The 21,871-nt window shown below is 36.5% G+C and overlaps 1 protein-coding gene across 2 annotated transcripts in view; it reads left to right on the top strand.

The window, feature by feature from the left end:
* The window catches only part of LOC127438674 (BLOC-2 complex member HPS3-like), a 57,610-nt gene that overhangs the window by 10,361 nt on the left and 25,378 nt on the right, over positions 1-21,871 (top strand). The window contains exons 3-12 of one of the 2 annotated variants that reach the window (XM_051694414.1): positions 2,898-3,185; positions 8,181-8,358; positions 8,449-8,531; positions 10,767-10,953; positions 15,420-15,501; positions 15,740-15,894; positions 18,670-18,771; positions 20,880-20,988; positions 21,114-21,301; positions 21,391-21,565. In XM_051694414.1, coding sequence (XP_051550374.1) covers positions 2,898-3,185; positions 8,181-8,358; positions 8,449-8,531; positions 10,767-10,953; positions 15,420-15,501; positions 15,740-15,894; positions 18,670-18,771; positions 20,880-20,988; positions 21,114-21,301; positions 21,391-21,565 — 1,547 coding nt within the window. The remainder of the gene's footprint in view (positions 1-2,897; positions 3,186-8,180; positions 8,359-8,448; positions 8,532-10,766; positions 10,954-15,419; positions 15,502-15,739; positions 15,895-18,669; positions 18,772-20,879; positions 20,989-21,113; positions 21,302-21,390; positions 21,566-21,871) is intronic. The other variant, XM_051694415.1, reaches the window with a different exon arrangement.

The raw sequence follows: 21,871 nt of genomic DNA, 5'->3' as shown, positions 1-21,871 counted from the left end.
ATATATATATTATACATACGTGTGTGTGTGTGTGTGTGTGTGTGTGTGTGTGTGTGTGTGTGTGTGTGTGTGTGTGTATATATATATATATATATATATATATATATATATATATATATATATATACACATGCACACATGCACACACACACACACACACACACACACATATATATATAATTATTTATTTTTTTATTTTTTTATTTTATTCTCTGTATATGTGTGTACTTATGTAAGACCACTGGGATGTTGGTTTGGGGTCGGGTGGGATTCTTGATTGGGGAGGGGAAGTAGTGGGAGTTAATGTTGTTTCATGGTATATATGTTTTGTTTTTCTTTGCTTTGGAAAATCAATAAAAATGTTAATCGCAAAAAAAAATGATGAGAGAATTTTCATTTTTGGGTGAACTAGGGATGTGCGAGACTAGTCAACTAAACGGTTCTGATGCTGCTAGTCGACACTGAAATTACTAGTCTGTTAATATTTTCCTCATTAAACTGTTCAACATTTGTACACATTTACATTTTAGTCATATTAATGTTACATATTTTAAATAGAATTAATAATACAAATATTATTTTAAAAAGAGGATATCTGGACCAGATACAAAGTTTAATTTCACCATCGTGGCACGCGCAGGAAAATATAATCTTGCTAGACAAGAAAAGCAAAGTAGCTACGAAATCACTTCGGTGGTGGTGCAGGAAGCAGATTTACGAAACGTTGGTTTGAAAGTCAGATGTTTTCACATTCTTCTTTAAATCTGTGCGCTTGTAAGTTATTTTCCAGCCGAGCGGGCTTTTTTAAGAGCAGGAAAGCCGCCTCGGGTAAGTCAGGTACCACCTTTCACTGGACCATGTCGACGTCTTAATTTTGCTCATCAAAAAATGTATGCTATTGTGTAAGTAGCCTAGAAAATGACTGCTTAACGGGTTAAACTCTCTTTTATTCTGTGTGCACGTCATGTTTAGAATACATTAGGTTTATTGTAGGCTACATCACAGGCCTATTTTTTTCTATCCTATGGCTACTTTTTTTTTTTCTCTTGTAGATTTGGCTTAACTTAATTATTTTCAACAATGTCCTGACTGTTTAAATATGTTAAGTAACTTTTACTTGGGTGAATTCTGTTTAGAACGGGCTTTTAGGGTTGTTCCATTGATCCTGCACTATTCACTCAATTGTTTTCAATAAATATGCCTGTGAAATATTCACTAACGTTGATTCAGTGAATGTGTCATGTTCTATATTTAATGTACAATGATCATATTTAGCTTCGGATTTGGAATAGATTAAGTATTTTAAATGGGTCACATAAACACATTTTTTTTTGACTGTTTCCTGAAGGTTGGTTCCTTTTTAGACTAGTCGACTTCAAAATTTCTGTTTAAACATCAGTGAAATGAGTCGTTCAGCACATCCTTAGGGTGAACTATCCCTTTAAGGTGTAACGGTGGCAGACTCCGAAATAAATGTAAACAGGCACGTGCACACATAGACATCAAAGGGGGCTTGAGCACCTGCCCTTTTTCTTCCTCGAGAGAAAATGACCTTTTTTCTGGGGTGCTTTTTTTTTATTTATTTTTTTTATTTTTATTTTTATAAATGAATATATATATATATTCCTGTTTGCGCACAGCTTCCCTGTCAAACAAATATTTTTATTGAAAAAAAAATCCAAATATCAGGTCGGGAGATGAGACTTTGTCGAGTTCCGATGCCCCCCCACCTTAAATTTTTTTTTTTAATAAATAATTATGAGACGTGCCCTTTTTTCCCACTTGAGCCCCTGCCCCCCAAAATTTCTGTGTACGTCCCTGAATGTAAACAACTTTTTTAAAATAAATTTGGGCACCAGACAGGTTTGGGCCTGTCAAAATGAACACATTCAACCCAGATAACTCAAAAACCACCGGTTACGGAAATGTGTAAATGTATTTTCAATGAAAAGTGTTTTTGACGGCTGTGTGATCCAGGCCAGAATTTTTCAGTGATGGGCACTGTTGGTCCCTTTGCTGTTTTCTTCTCTTTACTCAAATCATGTTCCTTTTCCCACATCACTTGTATACAGACACTTTTTCCTTTCACATACCAGCACGGCACACAACTCTGTCTTCCCCACACCTGTCCCAACTCAAGTTACATCTCGTTTTTTTTTTTTTTTTTTCTGGTGCACTGTTTTTCACTCTCTTTGAAGCACACCTTCTCTATGATGAGTGGCCATTCTATCTCCCTTTCACTGTAATTAGGTGGTAGCGGATCCTTAAAGGAACAGTGTGCGGTTTCACTCCACCACAAAGGCTAGGTATTTGTTTAAATCACTAACCCTAAGTATGAAACCAGTATGCATACTACCTGAGTGAGAGGGACTGGAGGATAGAAAGAGAAAGAAAGGGTAGAGAGAGAGAGTTGTCACTGAGAGCTAGAGTCTGGCCTTTTGGCCTGAAACTCATTCACCCAAGAGCAGAGCCCAGAGAGAAGAGCCAGAGACAAGAAGAGAGATGAGAAAAGAGCACCCTGAGCATAAGTTAAACTCAACTTATATCCTTTCCTTGACCATGTGACCACAAACAGACCTGATACATTTAAACTGACCAATCAGCAGACCACCTTCTCTAACCCCCACTGTATTTTAATTGTGACCATTTGCAGAGTCCCAATACACTAACACCTCAGCCAACAGGCTGATACATTACTATCAGCACCCTCTGTATTTCTTGGAATACAAAAGGTGGTCTGTTTTCACAAAGGAATAAGAGTCTTAATACAGGAATTAATTTCTTTGTTAATTTTCAATTCTACAAGATGTTAACATAAATATTTTTATGTCATACTTGAGAGTGTACACGAACATGTATTTGAATCCTTTCTTGATGTCACTGTTGTTACTGTTGCAGGTGATCTCCTGGTGGGCTGTTCCAAGAGTCTGGTGGTCTTCAGTCTGAAGCGGCAGACACTGAGCGAGCAGCTTTCTGTGCTGGACTTTGAGCGGGTTCTGATTCTTCACCTGCAGGGCTGGAGCCCGTCTCAGGTGGCCTACTGTGGTGGATATGTGGCCCTGCAGAGCGATCTTGAGGTGCTGGTGGTGAAGCTCATGCATCAGCAGAAGAACAGTCAGGCTGCAGGGGAACATGAACTGCTGCCAGAAGATATCATGACTGAAGCTGGCTTAGATAAAGATGCAGGTATTACTAATACAAACACATCCACTGGCCCCAAACCTTGAGATCTTAGTCGATTAGTTCTGGCACTAGTAGATGTGCTGCGCATGTGTCGACTGTTTGTGGTGGATCACATGACTTCTGTTGTGCTTGTTCTGTATGGTGACATCCAGATGAAAATGTTATTGCTGCTGCACAATTACAAATACATACAATCCCCATGAAGCTGATCTAGACAAGTGGTGCTGGGGAGGAGGTGGGCTTCTGGGAGAGAACTCTTGTAGTGTGCTGCAGTGAAACCGGCTTACATACAAACAACTGATGCAATTTAAATGTTAGACAAAGAGAGAGTATGGTAGTTGATTTGCTAACAGAGTACATGCCAACTGACATATCAGCTTGTGCCAGGTAGCGTTTCCTGACTGATCTAGGATCATTTATGCAACCATTTTCCCTCTGTTATACACACTCTGTTAATAGAGCTTTGAACACTAACCATCACTTAGCTGAGAGCACTCCTGCTGAGAGAATGAGACACGGAAGGTGCATATATATCAAGTAAAGATGGTTAAAATAAAAATGACATGCAAGGTTTAAATGGTTTATTTTATTTATTATTTATTTTTATTTTTTTGTCATTGTCGGACATAATTTGAAGTTATCCATCAATGTTTTAAAATTTTCATAAATAATCAAACTTTTTTGGTTTATGTTACCCCTGATTCATTAAGCTAAAATAAACACTGACACGCCGACTAGTCATCTACTTTTCTGGGCAACTAGTAAAAATGAGCAGCCGTGCAAGTCCTACAAAAGGGGATAACTCTGACCAACACATCTACAACACACAATTGGCAAAACGGTTAATTTAATGCTCAAAATCACACATTGTAAACTAAACTCCAACACTAATTTTCAAAATACAATAATACACTAACACAATACACTATGTCTACCAAAACATTGCAAACATGTCTCAAAATCAAATAATTATTCCAAAACACTAACACATGTTCTCTTCCAACAGAAAAATTTAGTCAGTCATAGCACAATGTCATAAAAACACTAACATCAGATGGAATTACAGAAACTGCATTATTTTATATGCGTCAGGTCTGGCCTTATACAATAGACAGTATATTGTATTGATCATAGATTGTGTTTTGCACTGCAGTTTCTTTTGAAGCCTATCTACATTTTTGTTTTGTTGGGTTTAGTAAATGCATGCATTTTGTTTCTTTTGCTGCAGAAATTCAATACAAAAAATGAATGACCCATCTCAGAGTAGCTTTATAGAATGTACGGTTTATGAAAAAAAGAAGACAGAATTGCTGCAGTAAAGACTTTATTTGCAACAGGACATTACTGCAAGATAACAAAAATATGCAATATAGTTGCCATTTATTATGTGAAAATACAAAATATACAAACAGAAAAAGCCACAGAAGAATAAACAAAAAAGAAAAAAATCATTTTCTAATTTGCCCGGTCTTCTGCATTTGGCCACATTTTCTCATCCACATCACACCTGATATCTTCTCTGGCAAGGCATTTTGGGAAAAATCTTTTGGCATGCCTTATCCACCCCTGGCAGTGTTCAGCTGTGATGTCTTGGCATGCAGCATCCATTGCATCCAGGAGGGACATTTGGTCCTGTGGACGATGGTCAAAAACCTTCCATCTCCAGGCTGAGAAAAACTCCTCAATGGGGTTGAGGAAAGGGGAGTAAGAGGCAAGGAAAAGGGACATCATCCTCGGATGGGCGTCAAACCAGGCTGTGACTGCACGGGAATGGTGGAATGCCACATTGTCCCATGTGATCACATATATTGGCAAGTGGTCTCCCACCTGTCCCCTTTCTACCTCTGAAACCAGTCTTTCGTGCAGGTCTTCTAAAAACAGGAGAAGGTGGTCGGTGTTGTAGGGGCCAATCTCACATTTATGCAGGAGTGCACCATTGTTGGAAATTGCGGCGCACATGGTGATGTTGGTTCCTCTCTGGCCCGGCACTGTAACTGTGGCCCTTTTGCCAATTATGTTTCTTCTGCGCCGACGCCTTTTCGCCAAATTGAAGCCAGCCTCGTCAACGTAGATCATTTCATGTGGGACTTGATTGGCCTCCAAATCCATGACTCTCTGAAAGTAATCAGACACAGTGTGTGTAAATGCTTTGCTGTATACCTACTGTATGTCCTACTGTACTCCAGGTTTATAGAGTAGTTTACTGCAAAACACACTATGTTTAGTACAGTAATGACTGTATTGCATAACCTTACCTGGACGTATTGGCGACAGAGTTCTTTGATGCACTCACCGTTCCTTTCAAAAGGAACTTTGTATAGTTGTTTCATTCAGACTCTGTGTTTAGCTAGAGTCCGAGAAATGGATGTTATGCTGATTGCTGCAATGTTCCCAAAGACAAAGTTGTCCTCTGAATGTCCATCAGTTTTATTTCATTGTCAGCAATCACCATGTTGACAACAGCAAGTTCCTGTTCTTCATTTAGGAGCTTTCCTCTGCCCAAAGATGGAGGTAGATGTTGAATCCTTAGAGAGACAAAATACAGTTACATATTAGAGACTGGAGGCATACAGTCACTGTAATACATGATAAAATTATTTACACTTTGCAGTAGGAGAAGCCCTTATACAATATCCTACCTGTTGGTTTCTCGAAAAATCCGGACAATGGATGCCAATGTGTCCCGGTTGAGATTTGGCTGCACTCTTTCACCAGCCTCTCTGTATGATAGCCTGTGGTTTATGACATGGTCTATGAAAGTATCTCTTATTTCATTAGTTACCCTAGCTCTGGCCCTTCTTTGAGCGCCACCACGCATTCTAACTCCTCTCCCTCTACCTTGTCCTCGTCCAGGCATTCCTCTCCCTTGCCCTTGTCCCACTCCTCTCCCTTGTCCTGGTACTTGTCTTCCTCTCCCTTGTCCTGGTACTTGTCTTCCTCTCCCTCGTGCAGGCATTTTTCTTACTTTCTTTGTGTTGCTCTTTATTGTTCCTTATCCACACAAGATCAGCCCAAAGAGGTCCTCTTTTACTGTATACCATATGGTCATGTGATCGAAAGAACCTCAACACCTGAGTGTGTTTCCTAGATGGGAATCAGCTGTGATTTATTTGCATAACTTCAATCAGCTGTTTCTCAGTAGCAATGGAATAAAATACAGGGGATATATTTGTGTTTCAGTTCACAATATGAACAGCTGTTCACTTTGACTTTAGCCTATAAGTCAGGTTTAGAACATGATGTTATCTGTTCTGACATACAGTGTGAAAGCATGTGTAAATTTGGCAGTAAAAATCCATTGTTTTGGTCTTGGTTGAGCTTGTGTGTAAAAGAAGTTCAAGCATTTTAAATTTGTGTTAACTGTATGCATTTTGTGTCAAAGCAACAAGAAATGTGTTAATTGTATAGCCTACACAGACAGATATTGTGCTAACTGTGTTAAGAGTTTAGGAAAATTGTTAAAAGTATTGAAAAAATTGTCATAGCGATCGTAAAAAACTGTAATACAGTATATGCAGGATTTACATTAATATATTCACATTTGTAACTTTACATTCATGATTTACTAATATATTTTCAGATTGATAAATATATGGCCAGATTTACTGCTTTATTTAGATTCTATGCAATTATTTACATTTAAAGCCATCATTACTGTTCATGAATGAATTGCTGAAATAATAGGACATTGATTTTACACAATATTTACTCAAATTTGCTAAGAATATTTGGGGGAAAAATTTGATTTTTTTGTTGATTCAAGGGATCTGACAATTATTATTATCCCTCTTATAAAGAACAATTATCTCCGGTTAAACAGCCTGACTGATATTTGTCTATTACTAGTTGCAACTCAAAATATATGGCTTTTCATATTTTTTGTCTTTCTTCTCTTTGCAAATCTGTGTTAATCGGATAGTCCATATTTTTAATCTTCTAGTTGCAACTTCTTATTAATCTGGTTTTCCATATTTTTTTGTCTTTCTTCTAATTGTAACGGTGTTAATCTGGCTTTCCATATTTGTAGTCTTCTCGTTGCAACACTGTTAATCTGATTGTCCATATTTTTCATCTTAATTCTAGTTGCAATTTCATATTAATCTGATTGACCATATTTTTCATCTTTCTTCTAGTTGCAACTTTGTATTAATCTGTTTTTCCATAGTTTTCATCTTTGTTCCAGTTGCAACTTCGTATTAATCTGGTTTTCAGTATTTTTCATCTTTCTTCTAGTTGCAACTGTGTTGATCTGATTGTCCATATTTTTCATCTTTCTTCTAGTTGCAACTGTGTCAATCTGATTGCCATTTATTTAATCTTTGTTCCAGTTGCAACTTCGTATTAATCTGGTTTTCAATATTTTTCGTCTTCTAGTTGCAACTTCATATTAATCTGGTTTACCATATTTTTCACTTTTTGTTGCAACTTTGTGTTAATCTAGCTTTCCATATTTTTCATCTTTCTTCTAGTAGCAACTTTGTGTTAATGTGGCTTTCCATATTTTTTCATCTTCTAGTTGCAACTTCGTATTAATCTGGTTTTCCATATTTTTTTTTGTCTTTCTTCTAGTTGTAACTGTGTTAATCTGGCTTTCCATATTTGTAGTCTTCTCGTTGCAACACTGTTAATCTGATTGTTCATATTTTTCATCTTAATGCTAGTTGCAATTTCATATTAATCTGATTGACCATATTTTTCATCTTTCTTCTAGTTGCAACTTCGTATTAATCTGGTTTTCAATATTTTTTTCCTCTTCTAGTTGCAACTTCGTATTAATCTGGTTTTCCATATTTTTGGTTTTATAGCTGCAACTTTGTGTTAATCTAGTTTTCCATATTTTTCATCTTTCTTCTAGTAGCAACTTTGTGTTAATCTGGCTTTCCATATTTTTTCATCTTCTAGTTGCAACTTCGTATTAATCTGGTTTTCCATATTTTTCGTCTTCTAGCTGCAGCTTTGTGTTAATATGGCTTCCCATATTTTTCTTCTTCCTTCTAGAGATGAAGAAAGATGGCTTCAGCCCCCTCTATGAACAAGAAGACTTCTTTGTGTTCCCGAAGCATCAGGAAATGTTGGGCAGTGAAGCTCAGGATTGTGGCGTCTCTATAGTTCTGGAGTGGACCGGTATAGTGGCAGAGAGCCGAGGGGACATAAGTGTAGTTTACGTCTTATACAGGTATAATTAACTCCTAAAAGAATATCAGCTGCTTTCTGAATGTGCCGTGTCTGTTTGTCAGGTGTTACTTCTCTAGTGTGCCCTTTCTAGGAGGTTTGCACCTGATTTCTTCGAAGGTTGCAGTGTAGAGGAGACACGTTTGCATTCCCTACAGCTCCACCCCTTATTTACTGGTAAGTGTACTTCACTATGTTCACTTGACATTCAGGATAGTGGGTTATCTGTAGAGATTGACCAATATACAGTAGATTGTGACTGATACAATACAGATTATTGTTTAAAGGAGTATTTCACCCAAAAATAAACATTCTTGTCATCATTTACTTACCCTCAAGTCATTCTAAACCCATATGACTTTCATCCGTCGAACACAAGGTACATTTTTGAAAAAGTATTCTGACTGCTTTTTTCCCTATAATTAAAGTAGTCCATATGTCTCTTGCATTACTGAATATTCCAAGTATTCTAAAGCCATGTGATATCTTTTTTTTTTTTTTTTTTTTTAAACAAATAAAAATACAAGTCATTGAGATGTTAATAACGTTCAGTCACGCGATACACAAAAACAATTTGTGTCAATGACAACAACCTTGACTTTTGTAGTCCATTTCGTAGCTTTGCAGGGAAGAACGGCATATGGAAAAGATTATCCAAGACATTTGTTTTATTAATTCACCTTTTGTGTTCCACCAAAGAAAGTAAATCATACAGGTTTGAAACAATTATATGCCAGTAAATTATGCCAGAACATTCAATTATGGGTGGACTATTCCTTTAAGAGACGGATGTGCAATATGCAAAACAAATTTTTAATTATTGTTATATTTCTGCTTTTTGACACGATACATAAATAATCATAACATGGCACCAAAAACATAATAAGCATTACCAAAATAAATAAGAATTACCAAAGAAGTAGTAGTAGTAATAGTAGTAATTATAATAATTATGTTTTTAAAAGAATAAATACAAAAATTATAATTAATATTATTAGTTATTATTGTTTTATATTGCTATTATTATACATTTATAATTATTATCACTATTATTATTATTATTTAATATAAATATGATTTAAATTATTATTTATAACATTATATTTATGCAAAGTTGTTTTGCAGTTCAGTCGGTTGTAATCTTGCTTGTATTTTATTTTTTTAATTTTTAAAGGAATAGTTAACCCCAAAATGAAAATTTGCTGATAATTTACTCACCCTCAGGCCATCCAAGATGTATCTGAGTTTCTTTCTTCATCAAAACAGAATTTAAGATTTTTAGGATTTCATTTCAGGCCTCCTCCTCTAAACAATGCAAGTGAATGTCCTCCATTTTTTGACGGTCCAAAATGCATATTTAGGGTGCATCAAAATAATCCACATGACTCCAGTCTACAAATAAAGTTCTTCTGAACCCAACCGATTGATTATTTTTAGAAACAAAACAATACTTATATACTTTTTAACTACAAATGTTCACTTCCGTACATCTCTGTGACGCGCGCTCATGAGAGGGATGACGTAAGCTCGTTGGTAAGGTCACGCATCATGTGGAGGAGGAGGCAGGAAGCGCGTCATTGTTTATAAGAGAAGGAGCGCTGTACAAAAGTTAAATGATCTTTGCTGTAGATTTGTATCTGTATAAGTGTATTGTTCAAAATGGTCGTTTAGTGTTTGTATCCTGGAAGCTTCAACCTTCAGAAGAACCTTCAGTGTAAGTTTCTCTTGTAAACAATGACGCGCTTCCTGACTCCTCCTTCACGTGATGCGTGACCTTACCAACGAACTTATGTCATCCCTCTCATGAGTGCACATCACAGAGATGTATGGAAGCGAACATTTGTAGGTAAAAAGTATATAAGTATTGTTTTGTTTCTCAAAATAATTGTTTGGGTTCAGAAGAACTTTATTTGTCGACTGGAGTCGTGTGGATTATTTTGATGCACCCTAAATATGCATTTTGGACCGTCAAAAAATGGAGGCCATTCACTTGCATTGTTTAGAGGAGGAGACCTGAAATGAAATCCTAAAAATCTTAAATTCTGTTTTGATGAAGAAAGAAACTCAGATACATCTTGGATGGCCTGAGGGTGAGTAAATTATCAGCAAATTTTCATTTTTGGGTCAACTGTTCCTTTTAAGCTTGAAATGCTAAACGTAGTTTCTCACTTCAAAATTAATGGCTGTTAGGTTAAAAAGTTCAGTAATTTCTGCAAACAGTACATTAAATTGTCCTGTAGTTGGGTGCTAATCTTTTAGACATTCACAAAATTGTGCCATTTATCGGCAGACTCGATATTAAAGGACTAATAACCAATTAAGCACAAAATTATGAATATCAGTAAAAAAATATTGGTGAAATGTTATCTGTCTGTCTCTTGGTCTGAATGGTTTCCTCTTATTTTTGAACAGATACGGAGGAAGAAACCACCATTTCCAAATGCCGGGAACCTACTTGTATGTTTATTTTCTTCTCGTTGCCGAACACCAGCTACATATACAGCTTGAAGAACTCAGTGGAGCTTGTGTCCACATACGAGTACCCAGAGAAGGCCCTTCAGTCTGTGTTAAGTGACCAGTTCCTCTACGTCATCACCAGGTACGATGGGTAGTGTGGTGTAGTGGTGAAGGCTTTTTGGTTTGATCACTGCATCAAGTAAGCCATGAGACATCACCATTATGGAAAATTCTAATGTTGTAAATATTTTAAAATATCTAAAAATCATTTTAAAAAGATGCATTTACCTGAGAAGCAGCATACATTAAGATACATTCTCTTAAAGCAAGGATTATTAGACAATTTTAAATGGAAATCAAGACAAAAACACTTGATAACAATAGGATTTTTTTGCAGTGAATTTCTTTACTGAATTAAACTTAATAAAAAGTATTTTTTCCCTTTAATTCAGTGAATGTCATTTAGAGATATTTTTAAAAGATGATTGTGTCCTCTTTATTGTTAGCAAGCACGTTTAATACAACCTTTTAAGTCGGGGCACAAGCTGAATAATCGGTTAAGAGCTAATGATTAATCGTTGCAATAATCGCTGAATAGTCGAATAATCGTTCTAATAATTGTTAGATTAATTGATTATCAAAATAATCGTTAGTTGCAGCCCTAGTAATGTTTATACTTTAGTAGATATTTTTGCGAATCCTTCATTGGGCAGGACTGCTTTATGTAATTTACAGCTGAGATTGACAAAGAAACATGGAGTAATTCAAAAATACTGGTGATGGGAATCGTATAGATTTTAGATTAACAATTCTGATTCCTCTGAACGATTCCGGTTCCTCAACGGTTGTAACGATTCTTTTAGAACCTTTGAGGATTAAATACTTGGAAATAATAAAGTACATTATATTCTTATTGCAGTTGCTGCCCTTAATTATAAACAGATTTTCATATCAAATCATGCTAACACTACAGTAAGGTTAATATTAGTTAATGCATTAGGTATCATGAACAAACAATTAACAATATATTTTTTTTACAGCATTTATGAATGTTTGTAAATAAAAATACAATTGTTTATTGTTAGTTCATGTTAGTTCATAGTGCATTAAAGGTGCTGTAAGCAATTTTAGCCATTCTAGAATCTCCACAAGCTGAGCCGTTGACTTCAAAGATACCAATGAGCTTTATTGAGACTTACAGCGAGCAAAAGCGGTTGTCAAAAGCAACGGCAGCAAAATAGCGCCCTGAACTGACAACTGTTATGAGCAGCATGGCATAAAAATGGCATTAAGCCTCAATAATTCGCTGCAGCTACAATACTATGAGAATGCGCAAAATGATTGACAGGCAGAAAGTGTCAGAGATTGCGGCCCGCGGACACATTTTTGTTTGTTGTTTACAGAGTCTAGAACTGTTCCAGAGACCGGTGAGGTATCTCAGGACATTTATTTCATTGATATCTTTCAGGGAGTAGGAACATTTTTTGCATACCTTTCCATGAAAAAAAAAATCGCTTAGAGCACCTTTAACTAATGTTAACAAATGCAACTTTTGATTTTAAAAATGTATTAATATATGTTGAAATTAACTAAGATTAATAAATGCTTTAAAATCACTGTTCATGTAACGAATGTTGTAGACTAATGTTAACAAATGGCAGATTATTGTAAAGTTCCTGCAAATTGTGTGTTTACATAGGCTTTTCAATGCACAGAGGTGGCATAAATACAGTCCAATAATTTGTCCTAATTATTATAGATTAAATAAAAATACTAAACAAAAAAATGGTAACATATTTCAATCATTTAAATTAGGGCTGGGTGATATATCAAATATTCATGATATTGTCGCAATGATTTTTCTGGCGATATAAAATGTATATAAAAGTATAAAAATGCTATGATTTTAATGTGGTTTTTATTTGACTCCTAGACTAATATCTCGATCCTTCATGGCTGCACAATTAATCAAATTATCATCAGAATTTCAATATGGTCATTAGAGGTAGACCAATATATCGCTTTTACCGATTAATCGGTGCCGATAGTTGCAGTTCCTCTACCATAGGCTTCTACAGTTTGAGCGGCTTGGTTCTGCAGTATAAGAGCGGCCTCTAGAGGTGAAATAAAAACAATCACATGGTGATTTGCTACAGGTGCATCTCAATAAATTAGAATGTCATTGAAAGTTGAAAGAATTGTGAAACTCGTGTATTAAATAAATTCAATGCACACAGACTGAAGTAGTTTAAGTCTTTGGTTCTTTTAATTGTGATGATTTTGGCTCACATTTAACAAAAACCCACCAATTCACTATCTCAGCAAATTAGAATACATCATAAGACCAATAAAAAAAACATTTTTAGTGAATTGTTGGCCTTCTGGAAAGTATGTTCATTTACTGTATATGTACTCAATACTTGGTAGGGGCTCCTTTTGCTTTAATTACTGCCTCAATTCGGCGTGGCATGGAGGTGATCAGTTTGTGGCACTGCTGAGGTGGTATGGAAGCCCAGGTTTCTTTGACAGTGGCCTTCAGCTCATCTGCATTTTTTGGTCTCTTGTTTCTCATTTTCCTCTTGACAATACCCCATAGATTCTCTATGGGGTTCAGGTCTGGTGAGTTTCCTGGCCAGTCAAGCACACCAACACCATGGTCATTTAACCAACTTTTGGTGCTTTTGGCAGTGTGGGCAGGTGCCAAATCCTGCTGGAAAATGAAATCAGCATCTTTAAAAAGCTGGTCAGCAGAAGGAAGCATGAAGTGCTCCAAAATTTCTTGGTAAACGGGCGCAGTGACTTTGGTTTTCAAAAAACACAATGGACCAACACCAGCAGATGACATTGCACCCCAAATCATCACAGACTGTGGAAACTTAACACTGGACTTCAAGCAACTTGGGCTATAAGCTTCTCCACCCTTCCTCCAGACTCTAGGACCTTGGTTTCCAAATGAAATACAAAACTTGCTCTCATTTGAAAAGAGGACTTTGGACCACTGGGCAACAGTCCAGTTCTTCTTCTCCTTAGCCCAGGTAAGACACCTCTGACGTTGTCTGTGGTTCAGGAGTGGCTTAACAAGAGGAATACGACAACTGTAGCCAAATTCTTTGACATGTCTGTGTGTGGTGGCTCTTGATGCCTTGACCCCAGCCTCAGTCCATTCCTTGTGAAGTTCACCCAAATTCTTGAATCGATTTTGCTTGACAATCCTCATAAGGCTGCGGTTCTCTCGGTTGGTTGTGCATCTTTTTCTTCCACACTTTTTCCTTCCACTCAACTTTCTGTTAACATGCTTGGATACAGCACTCTGTGAACAGCCAGCTTCTTTGGCAATGAATGTTTGTGGCTTACCCTCCTTGTGAAGGGTGTCAATGATTGTCTTCTGGACAACTGTCAGATCAGCAGTCTTCCCCATGACTGTGTAGCCTAGTGAACCAAACTGAGAGACCATTTTGAAGGCTCAGGAAATCTTTGCAGGTGTTTTGAGTTGATTAGCTGATTGGCATGTCACCATATTCTAATTTTTTGAGATAGTGAATTGGTGGGTTTTTGTTAAATGTGAGCCAAAATCATCACAATTAAAAGAACCAAAGACTTAAACTACTTCAGTCTGTGTGCATTGAATTTATTTAATACACGAGTTTCACAATTTGAGTTGAACTACTGAAATAAATGAACTTTTCCACGACATTCTAATTTATTGAGATGCACCTGTATATCGAAAAATTTCATCATTGACAATATTCATCCATATTTTATCCTCACTTCAGTACATATTTTGTCATTTTATTAGTTAAAACAAGTGTTTTAAATTAAAGTGAGGGAATGAGAAGAAAAATGCGACTATTTGGAAACGTGCCCCGTTACCACATACATTGTGTCTCCAACTTCATATCTTGTGAAATATATACATATAATGTATACAAAATCCTTAATCTGGTGAATATTACCAAATTAAGATATAAAAAGTCCCACTGGTTATTATTGGGATTTTGGTTGCACAATAAACTGCATCTGGGATTTGAATCATTTTGGACTCTTGCATTCTCTATGTCTGTGCCCGTTATAGTAATATAAAGAAACAAAAATATATATTTTTTTTTCACGTTCTATAAATCGTCTGATTAATCGGTTATCGGACTTTTTCACCACTATAGTTATCTGTATTTTTCAAAACCCTCTAATGGTCATATGTGATTATTAAATGGCCGAAGGCTACTAATTATTTCAATTAATAAGTGGTGTGCTTCATAGTAAATGGATGATTCACTGTTCTGTGTGCAGGCGTTGGTGTTCTTAATAAATTGTTTTCAGTGTTCTCAGAGTGGTTTGTGTACATTGTGGAAGCAAAATTCTGCAGGTTCACACATTATCTCAATTTTTAAACATTTGTAACTGATTGAAGTTAATACACAAATCTACAAATATGACACCGTATCACAGAAATGGATGAGATAACAGTGTTTTACTGGATTTGGAATGAGGAACATTGTAAAATGTCAAATAAACACTGCTTTCCAAAATAAAAGCTGCAGGTTAAGGTGAGGTAAATATTAAGCCGTGTAGAAGCTGTTTTCTCAGTGTATGTGGTTGTGTTTGTGGTAGGAATGCTCTACAGTGTTTTACTGTGAGGTGCAGTGCAGTAGCAGCTCGGGTGGATGATCCGTACATTGACACCACCATGAAGGTAACTTCACCATATGATTTCCTATTGTGTCCTTGTCTGTTTCGTTTGAAGTACACCTGTCACGTTCCTTCTTTCTCAGTCTTGTTCAACTGGAGCTCTGCTTCAAAACCTACTTTGCTGCCTGCATAGGACAGAACTTCAATAATGAATAGTTTGGGCCTTATGTAACTTTTATTTGACTTGAAGGATCAGAGATAATTCAATATTAAACATGACTGTACGTGTGTGTTCACTTCAGGCCTGTCCGCCCTTCACGATGGAGGTGTGTGCTCTGAGGATCCAGCTCTTCATCGGCCTGAAGCTTCTCTGTCATGATGGGAATCACATTGTTCTCCTCACAGCTGCAGATGTGGACAGCAGAGAGGACATGGACAGATCCAACCGCAAAAACATGTACGTATCTCGCCATATTTATTCATAATCACTTCATACAATTTGACAAATGTCAGTTTTACAGGGACAATTTAACACATATTTACTGTTTACATACTCATACCTTTTTACAATAAAAGTGGAAACCTTTATTCTATTTCCTGAAGTTGACATGTCCTTTGTTGTGAACTATTTCAAACAGCATTTGAAAATTCTTTATCTTTTTTTATTATTATACATGTAGCTTTTATGACTATTAACTGAGTGACTACATGGAATATTTGTACTTTTAATAATTCATTTGTCACACTATAGGACCATTTAAAATGAACGAGTGAAGGCAAAAAGGTGATTCAAAATGGTCATTAAGAAATGGTGACCAATTGCAGGACATTTCTGCATACATTCATACACATTTAAACAGGATACTGGCATTACGTTATAGGCACATTTAAAGAAATAGTTGACCAAAAAAAATTGCAATTCTGTCCAACCTTACATCTCTTGACGTATCATTTACTCACCCTTACGTCGTTTAATATCCACTTTCTTTCTTCCGTGGAAGACGAAGTGTATTTTTGAAAAAATATCCTCACTGGAGGGGAAGATTATCTGTGAATAACAATTTCAATGTCTGTCTGTTACTCACACAAGGGTATTGTAAGACTTCAAAAGACTTTGAAAATATGGTTAAAGTCTTATGACCTATTTTTATGATACTTTTGTGGTGCTTTTTTTTTTTTGTCATTTTGGAGCTTGACCGCTCCAGTCCACATTCACTTTCATTATATGGAAAGAGTGGCCAGGATATTCTTCAAATGTTCACCTTTTGTGTTCAAGAAGAAAGTCATACATGTTTGGGGTGATTTGAGGGTGAGTAAATAATTTGATAAACAATTCCTATACATCTTAACTTCATTCATTTTTCTTTCTTTTTTGTGCAGCTAGATACAGAGAGAACTGTCAATATAATAACGAGGGCTGGGTATTGATACAGATTTCCCGATTCGATTCCAATTCACTAGCTTTTATTAAATTCTGATTTCGATTCGATATTGATTCATATGGGTATATTTGTTATAATGTCCCTTTTGCTTACACATGAAAGAAATTCCCAGCTAGGTGCTGTTAATTATACAGGGGACCTTCTAACTAAGGACATTATGAACATATTAATTTTACTAATTATTGTATTCATTTTTCATCATGTCACTTTTTTTTTTAAATGAACAAATTCATGCATTCCATAAATAAATGATATTTTATTGCCTATTTTATATTTTGTTACATGTTTATATTTTAATTTCATAATTTGTACTGTTTACAAGTATTTACATTGATTTGTTGAACACATGCTAAAAATCTGTACTGTCTCTTTAAGAAAACTGTCAGTTCTGTGAAGAGCATCTGTAGATGAACGCATGTTAATGAGAGAAGACTCGAATGGCTACTTTACCTCATCCGTGCTAAGTGCGATTTAGAATTAAATGTTTATTTTATTGTTGTTTTTGATCAACAGCTGACTTTAATGAACAGAAAGGGTATTAAGAGAGACATTATCCCTGGGTAGCTCAGCGAGTATTGATGCTGACTACCACCCCAGAAGTCGCAAGTTCGAATCCAGGGCGTGCTGAGTGACTCCAGCCAGGTCTCCAAAGCAACCAAATTGGCCCGGTTGCTAGTGAGGGTAGAGTCACATGGGGTAACCTCCTCGTGGTCGCGATTAGTGTTTCTCGCTCTCAATGGGGCGTGTGGTGAGTTGTGCGTGGATCGCAGAGAGTAGCATGAGTCTCCACATGCTGCGAGTCTCCGCGGTGTCATGCACAATGAGCCACATGATAAGATGCGCGGATTGACGGTCTCAGAAGTGGAGGCAACTGAGACTTGTCCTCCGCCACCTGGATTGAGGTGAGTAACCACATCACCACGAGGACCTACTAAGTAGTGGGAATTGGGCATTCCACATTATTCGGTGACAAATGTGTTGTGTGGATCTCGTCTTTGGACACAAATTACACCAAATTTTTTTTTACTCTCAACACGCAGTGAAATAATCTCGCTGCTAAATTTGGTTGCAAATGCGAGTGATTTTCCTCATTGTATTAGAGGGTTTTGCGTAGAGTAAAAGATAGATCTTGGAATTCAAATGTAGATTGTGATCGGCATATGTGAGTGGAGTGGCAACAGTTTCCCCTCCGCGCTCAAAGCATTCTTTAATCACTCCGCTCCAGCTCCACTCCGGGTTGTCCATTTCCCGCTCCTCACTCGCTCTGCACTCCTGGATTAGAGAAACCCCGCTCCGTGTTCACTCTATGGCAAAATTAGCACCTAACTACCTCTCCACTGTAAAGCTATTTAAAAGCATACTGAAATATCACAACCTTCCATGCAGAAGATGTATTAGATGAAAAATAAATACACAATACTAGAAGAAAAGCTACAGTGTGCTTTATTGGAACACTAACACTAGCACAAGACTAAATTAAATAATTTTTTTTAGTTTGGGAAACATGTCAGCAGCATTCTCTGCAATTATTGCATTAAGGGGCATTAACAGATGCTGTGCCCGTGATTGAGCATTAGTGGAGCAAGAGGAAACAATAACGCTCCGATTTGTTAAAACCCTGCTCCTCGCTCCAGGCAAAATCATGCCGCTCCACTCCTCGCTCCGCTTCCACTACGCTCAGCTCACATACTCTGATTGTGATGTATCAGAAAATAAATATTTTTACCCAGTTCTAAAAGTAACCCTTTATAAGTATGTGCTGTGTTAATGGCATGTAACTCTTATTGTAGTGAATCGAGGGAACACAGAACCCTGACAGACATTTTAGTAGCTGTAGGTCTAGAGCCATCCTCAACAGCTGCTCTGGAAAACCTTGTGTCCAGATCCTTCCTGTAAGTTAGCCAATAATGTGATTCTAACAGTGGGCCGCTCTGAAACAAACCATAAAACTCCTCCTAACCCACCTGTGTGTGACTGTTACCTGCATGCGGTAGTAAGTAACTCTTCTAACATCTCAATGCTGTCATTTTTTTTTCATATATAAATAACACGTTGATAACATGGGACAAACAAAAGAAAAACGTTCTGAAAACATCATTTCAACTCAATGTGGCTTACACAAATTTTATGCGCCACTGTCATCACATGATAACCATAAACTTAAGAGTCAACATGAAATCCACATTGACTGTATTTACTTTCTTAATAAAGATACATCTGTACGTGTTATTCCTAAGAAAAAATGTTGACTTTGTAATCTTTTATCAAAATGTAGTTACTTGCTCCACTTTTAAAACTACTTTTCTTTTGGCTGATGTCACCAAGCCCTCTTACTTTTCAGCCTCTCCCCTCCAACCACTCATATCGAGACCACTTTTTTACCAACCAATCAATTCCCCATGGATAAGATCAAGAGAACTCCTTTACAACGCATCTAGTCAAATACAGCAAATTATCAAATTAAAATGGGTCACCTGTCAATCATTGTGAAGAAGCTTACTGCAGACTTCTGAGGTCACACTGAGAGTCAGGACATCTTCTCATTAACAGAACAGTAACATCTATAACTGAATTAAACTCCACAACCTAGCCATACTAAACCTGACCCCTCTCAGTTAAGCATGTTAACAAGTAACTCAATGTTCCCTGATCACATTAACAGTTCACTGGAATGTAATCAAGTGACCTTGTTTACTGACACGTTAAACAGAGAATAGCTGGGTTTCCATCACATTTTTATGCGAATATTTGGATATTGCAAATAAATGTTGGATTTAAACATGAAGATGCAAATAAAAATTCCAAAATGTGCATAAAAACGTATTTGCTCACGCTGGACATTTTTTATATTCAGTTACTGGGTCTCCATTAAACTATTTGAATACATTCTATATGAATTTTGAGATATCGCATAAATGCTGGATAAAAACATCAAGATGTGAATCCATTTTCCAAAATGCGGATTAAAAAAGTTGCACATTTTGTGACATCGCCTAAATTAAAACATCAAAATATAGATTTTTTTTTTCTCCAAAATGTGCATAGAAAAACGTAAACACTTTTAGGTGGATAATTTTTTTTTTTTTTTTTTTTATTCAGTTACTGGATTTTCATTAAACAGTTTTAAGCAAATTTTGGGTATTGCCTAAAAATGTTGGATTGAAACATCAAAATAGCAAAAAAAAAATTAAATAAAAAAAAAAAGTGCATAAAAAGCGTATACACTCTCGTATATACTCAACTGGACAGTTTTTTTTATATTCAATTACTGGTTTTCAATTAAACTTTTTATGCGAATTTTGAGATCACATAAATGCTGGATAGATGCGCATAAAAAAAAACAAAAAAAAAAACAATCGCTTGGTGTATATATTTTTTATTCAATTGCTTGGTTTCCATTAACATTTTATGCAAATTTTTGTATATCACAAAAGTGTTGGATTAAAGCATCAAGATAAAATTTCTGAAATCCCCATAACTAAATGCATATGCTCGCTTGAGGTAGATAACTTTTTATTCGATAAGAAAACATGCACATAAACTAGGATAGAAACACATTTACCAAATAAATTACTATATGCACATGAGTCATGCGACTGAATAATTTGATCGTAACTGGACAAACAAGCAGACCACTTTCTTCGCACAACATCGAGCGTTTTGTTCTGTTTGTTGCGATCTAAACCGTAAGGATTTTATTACAAAAAAAAGAACCACATTGGCTTCCCCGGTGTCTACAACTTCCATTTCGATTAAGTGCTGATTTCCCCAGAAGTGAAGATTTTGTTCTCTTGAACACATGGGATGAAAACTTGCTTTATTCGCAAACAGTTTTTGTGATATGATTTTTCACATAAATTACATTTGCAACTTGCATGGTAACCTGACTAATGTCAACTAACTCAAGTAGACAGCAAAACTGAAAATGCAATTTTGTGGTGAGAAAACTGATACTTTCAGTTCTTCAGTGTTCTGTGACATGTTCTTCGTTGTGTCTCAGATCCAGAAAGACCTCCATGTCCAAATCTACAGAGCCGGCTGACATCGTTCATGGCTGGAACCTCTATGTCATCAGTTCTGTGTCCACACTGCAGCTTTACAGAGAAATAGTACTGTATCTAAACTGGCAAAAGATGTGCCAGGCCTTATGATTAACAGTATTAAGCCTATTTAAACATACTGTTTTCCACATGCTCATATTAAGCATTTCGTTTATCGTCATTGCTTACGTCAGGTGGAATACAGCAGGAGATTTGAGCAGTCGAGTCCTCTGTCTCAGAGCTGTGTTCATCTGCTCAGTGAAGCTCATCTGCTGCTGCGGGCAGCACTGCTCACTCAACAGACCTGTGAGCCTGAGGAGAGAGCTCAGCTGCAGGATGCCTTTCAGGAGAGCTGTGGTCACTTAGGTGACTGCTTCAGCAGGTGAATGCTCCTACTCTTCACCTGGGCCTTATGATTGTTTAATGTGAGATGAGTGATTGTTAATATCATGATTTGCATTTGAAATGCAGGTTTGACAAGAAGGACTGTCATTTGGCCCTGCCGTACTATAAGATGTCTGGTCTGTCTGTGACTGATGTTATTGAAAGGAATATGGCCATGTGCAGCTTCTCTGGATATGGCAAAGGATTCATCTTCTTCCTCAAACATTCACTCTGTGAGGAAACTGTGGAGGAGCTCAGTGAGGTACAGAAGGAAACACCAGTGGCTCGCTCACAGATTAGAGAGTTATTGATATCTACTGTATACAGTAAATTTTGCAGTGTTAAATTAACTCTTTAAGAGTTAAATTTAACACTGGGTCCGAGTGTATTTGGTCCCACTCAGAATTGGTGATCAATTTACTCTTGTCATAGTGTTAAATTTTCAGAGTGAAATTAACTCTATTTTGAGTAAAAGATTAACACTGCTCAACACTGAACAGTGTTAGCACAGTTTAACACTAAGGTGAAATTAACTCTGTTTGGTAGAAATTAACTCTGTTTGGTATTA

This window comes from Myxocyprinus asiaticus, chromosome 50 (assembly GCF_019703515.2).
Source record: "Myxocyprinus asiaticus isolate MX2 ecotype Aquarium Trade chromosome 50, UBuf_Myxa_2, whole genome shotgun sequence".
NCBI lineage: Eukaryota > Metazoa > Chordata > Actinopteri > Cypriniformes > Catostomidae > Myxocyprinus > Myxocyprinus asiaticus.
The sequence above is the reverse complement of the archived record's forward strand: the minus strand, read 5'-3'. Positions and strand labels throughout refer to the sequence as shown.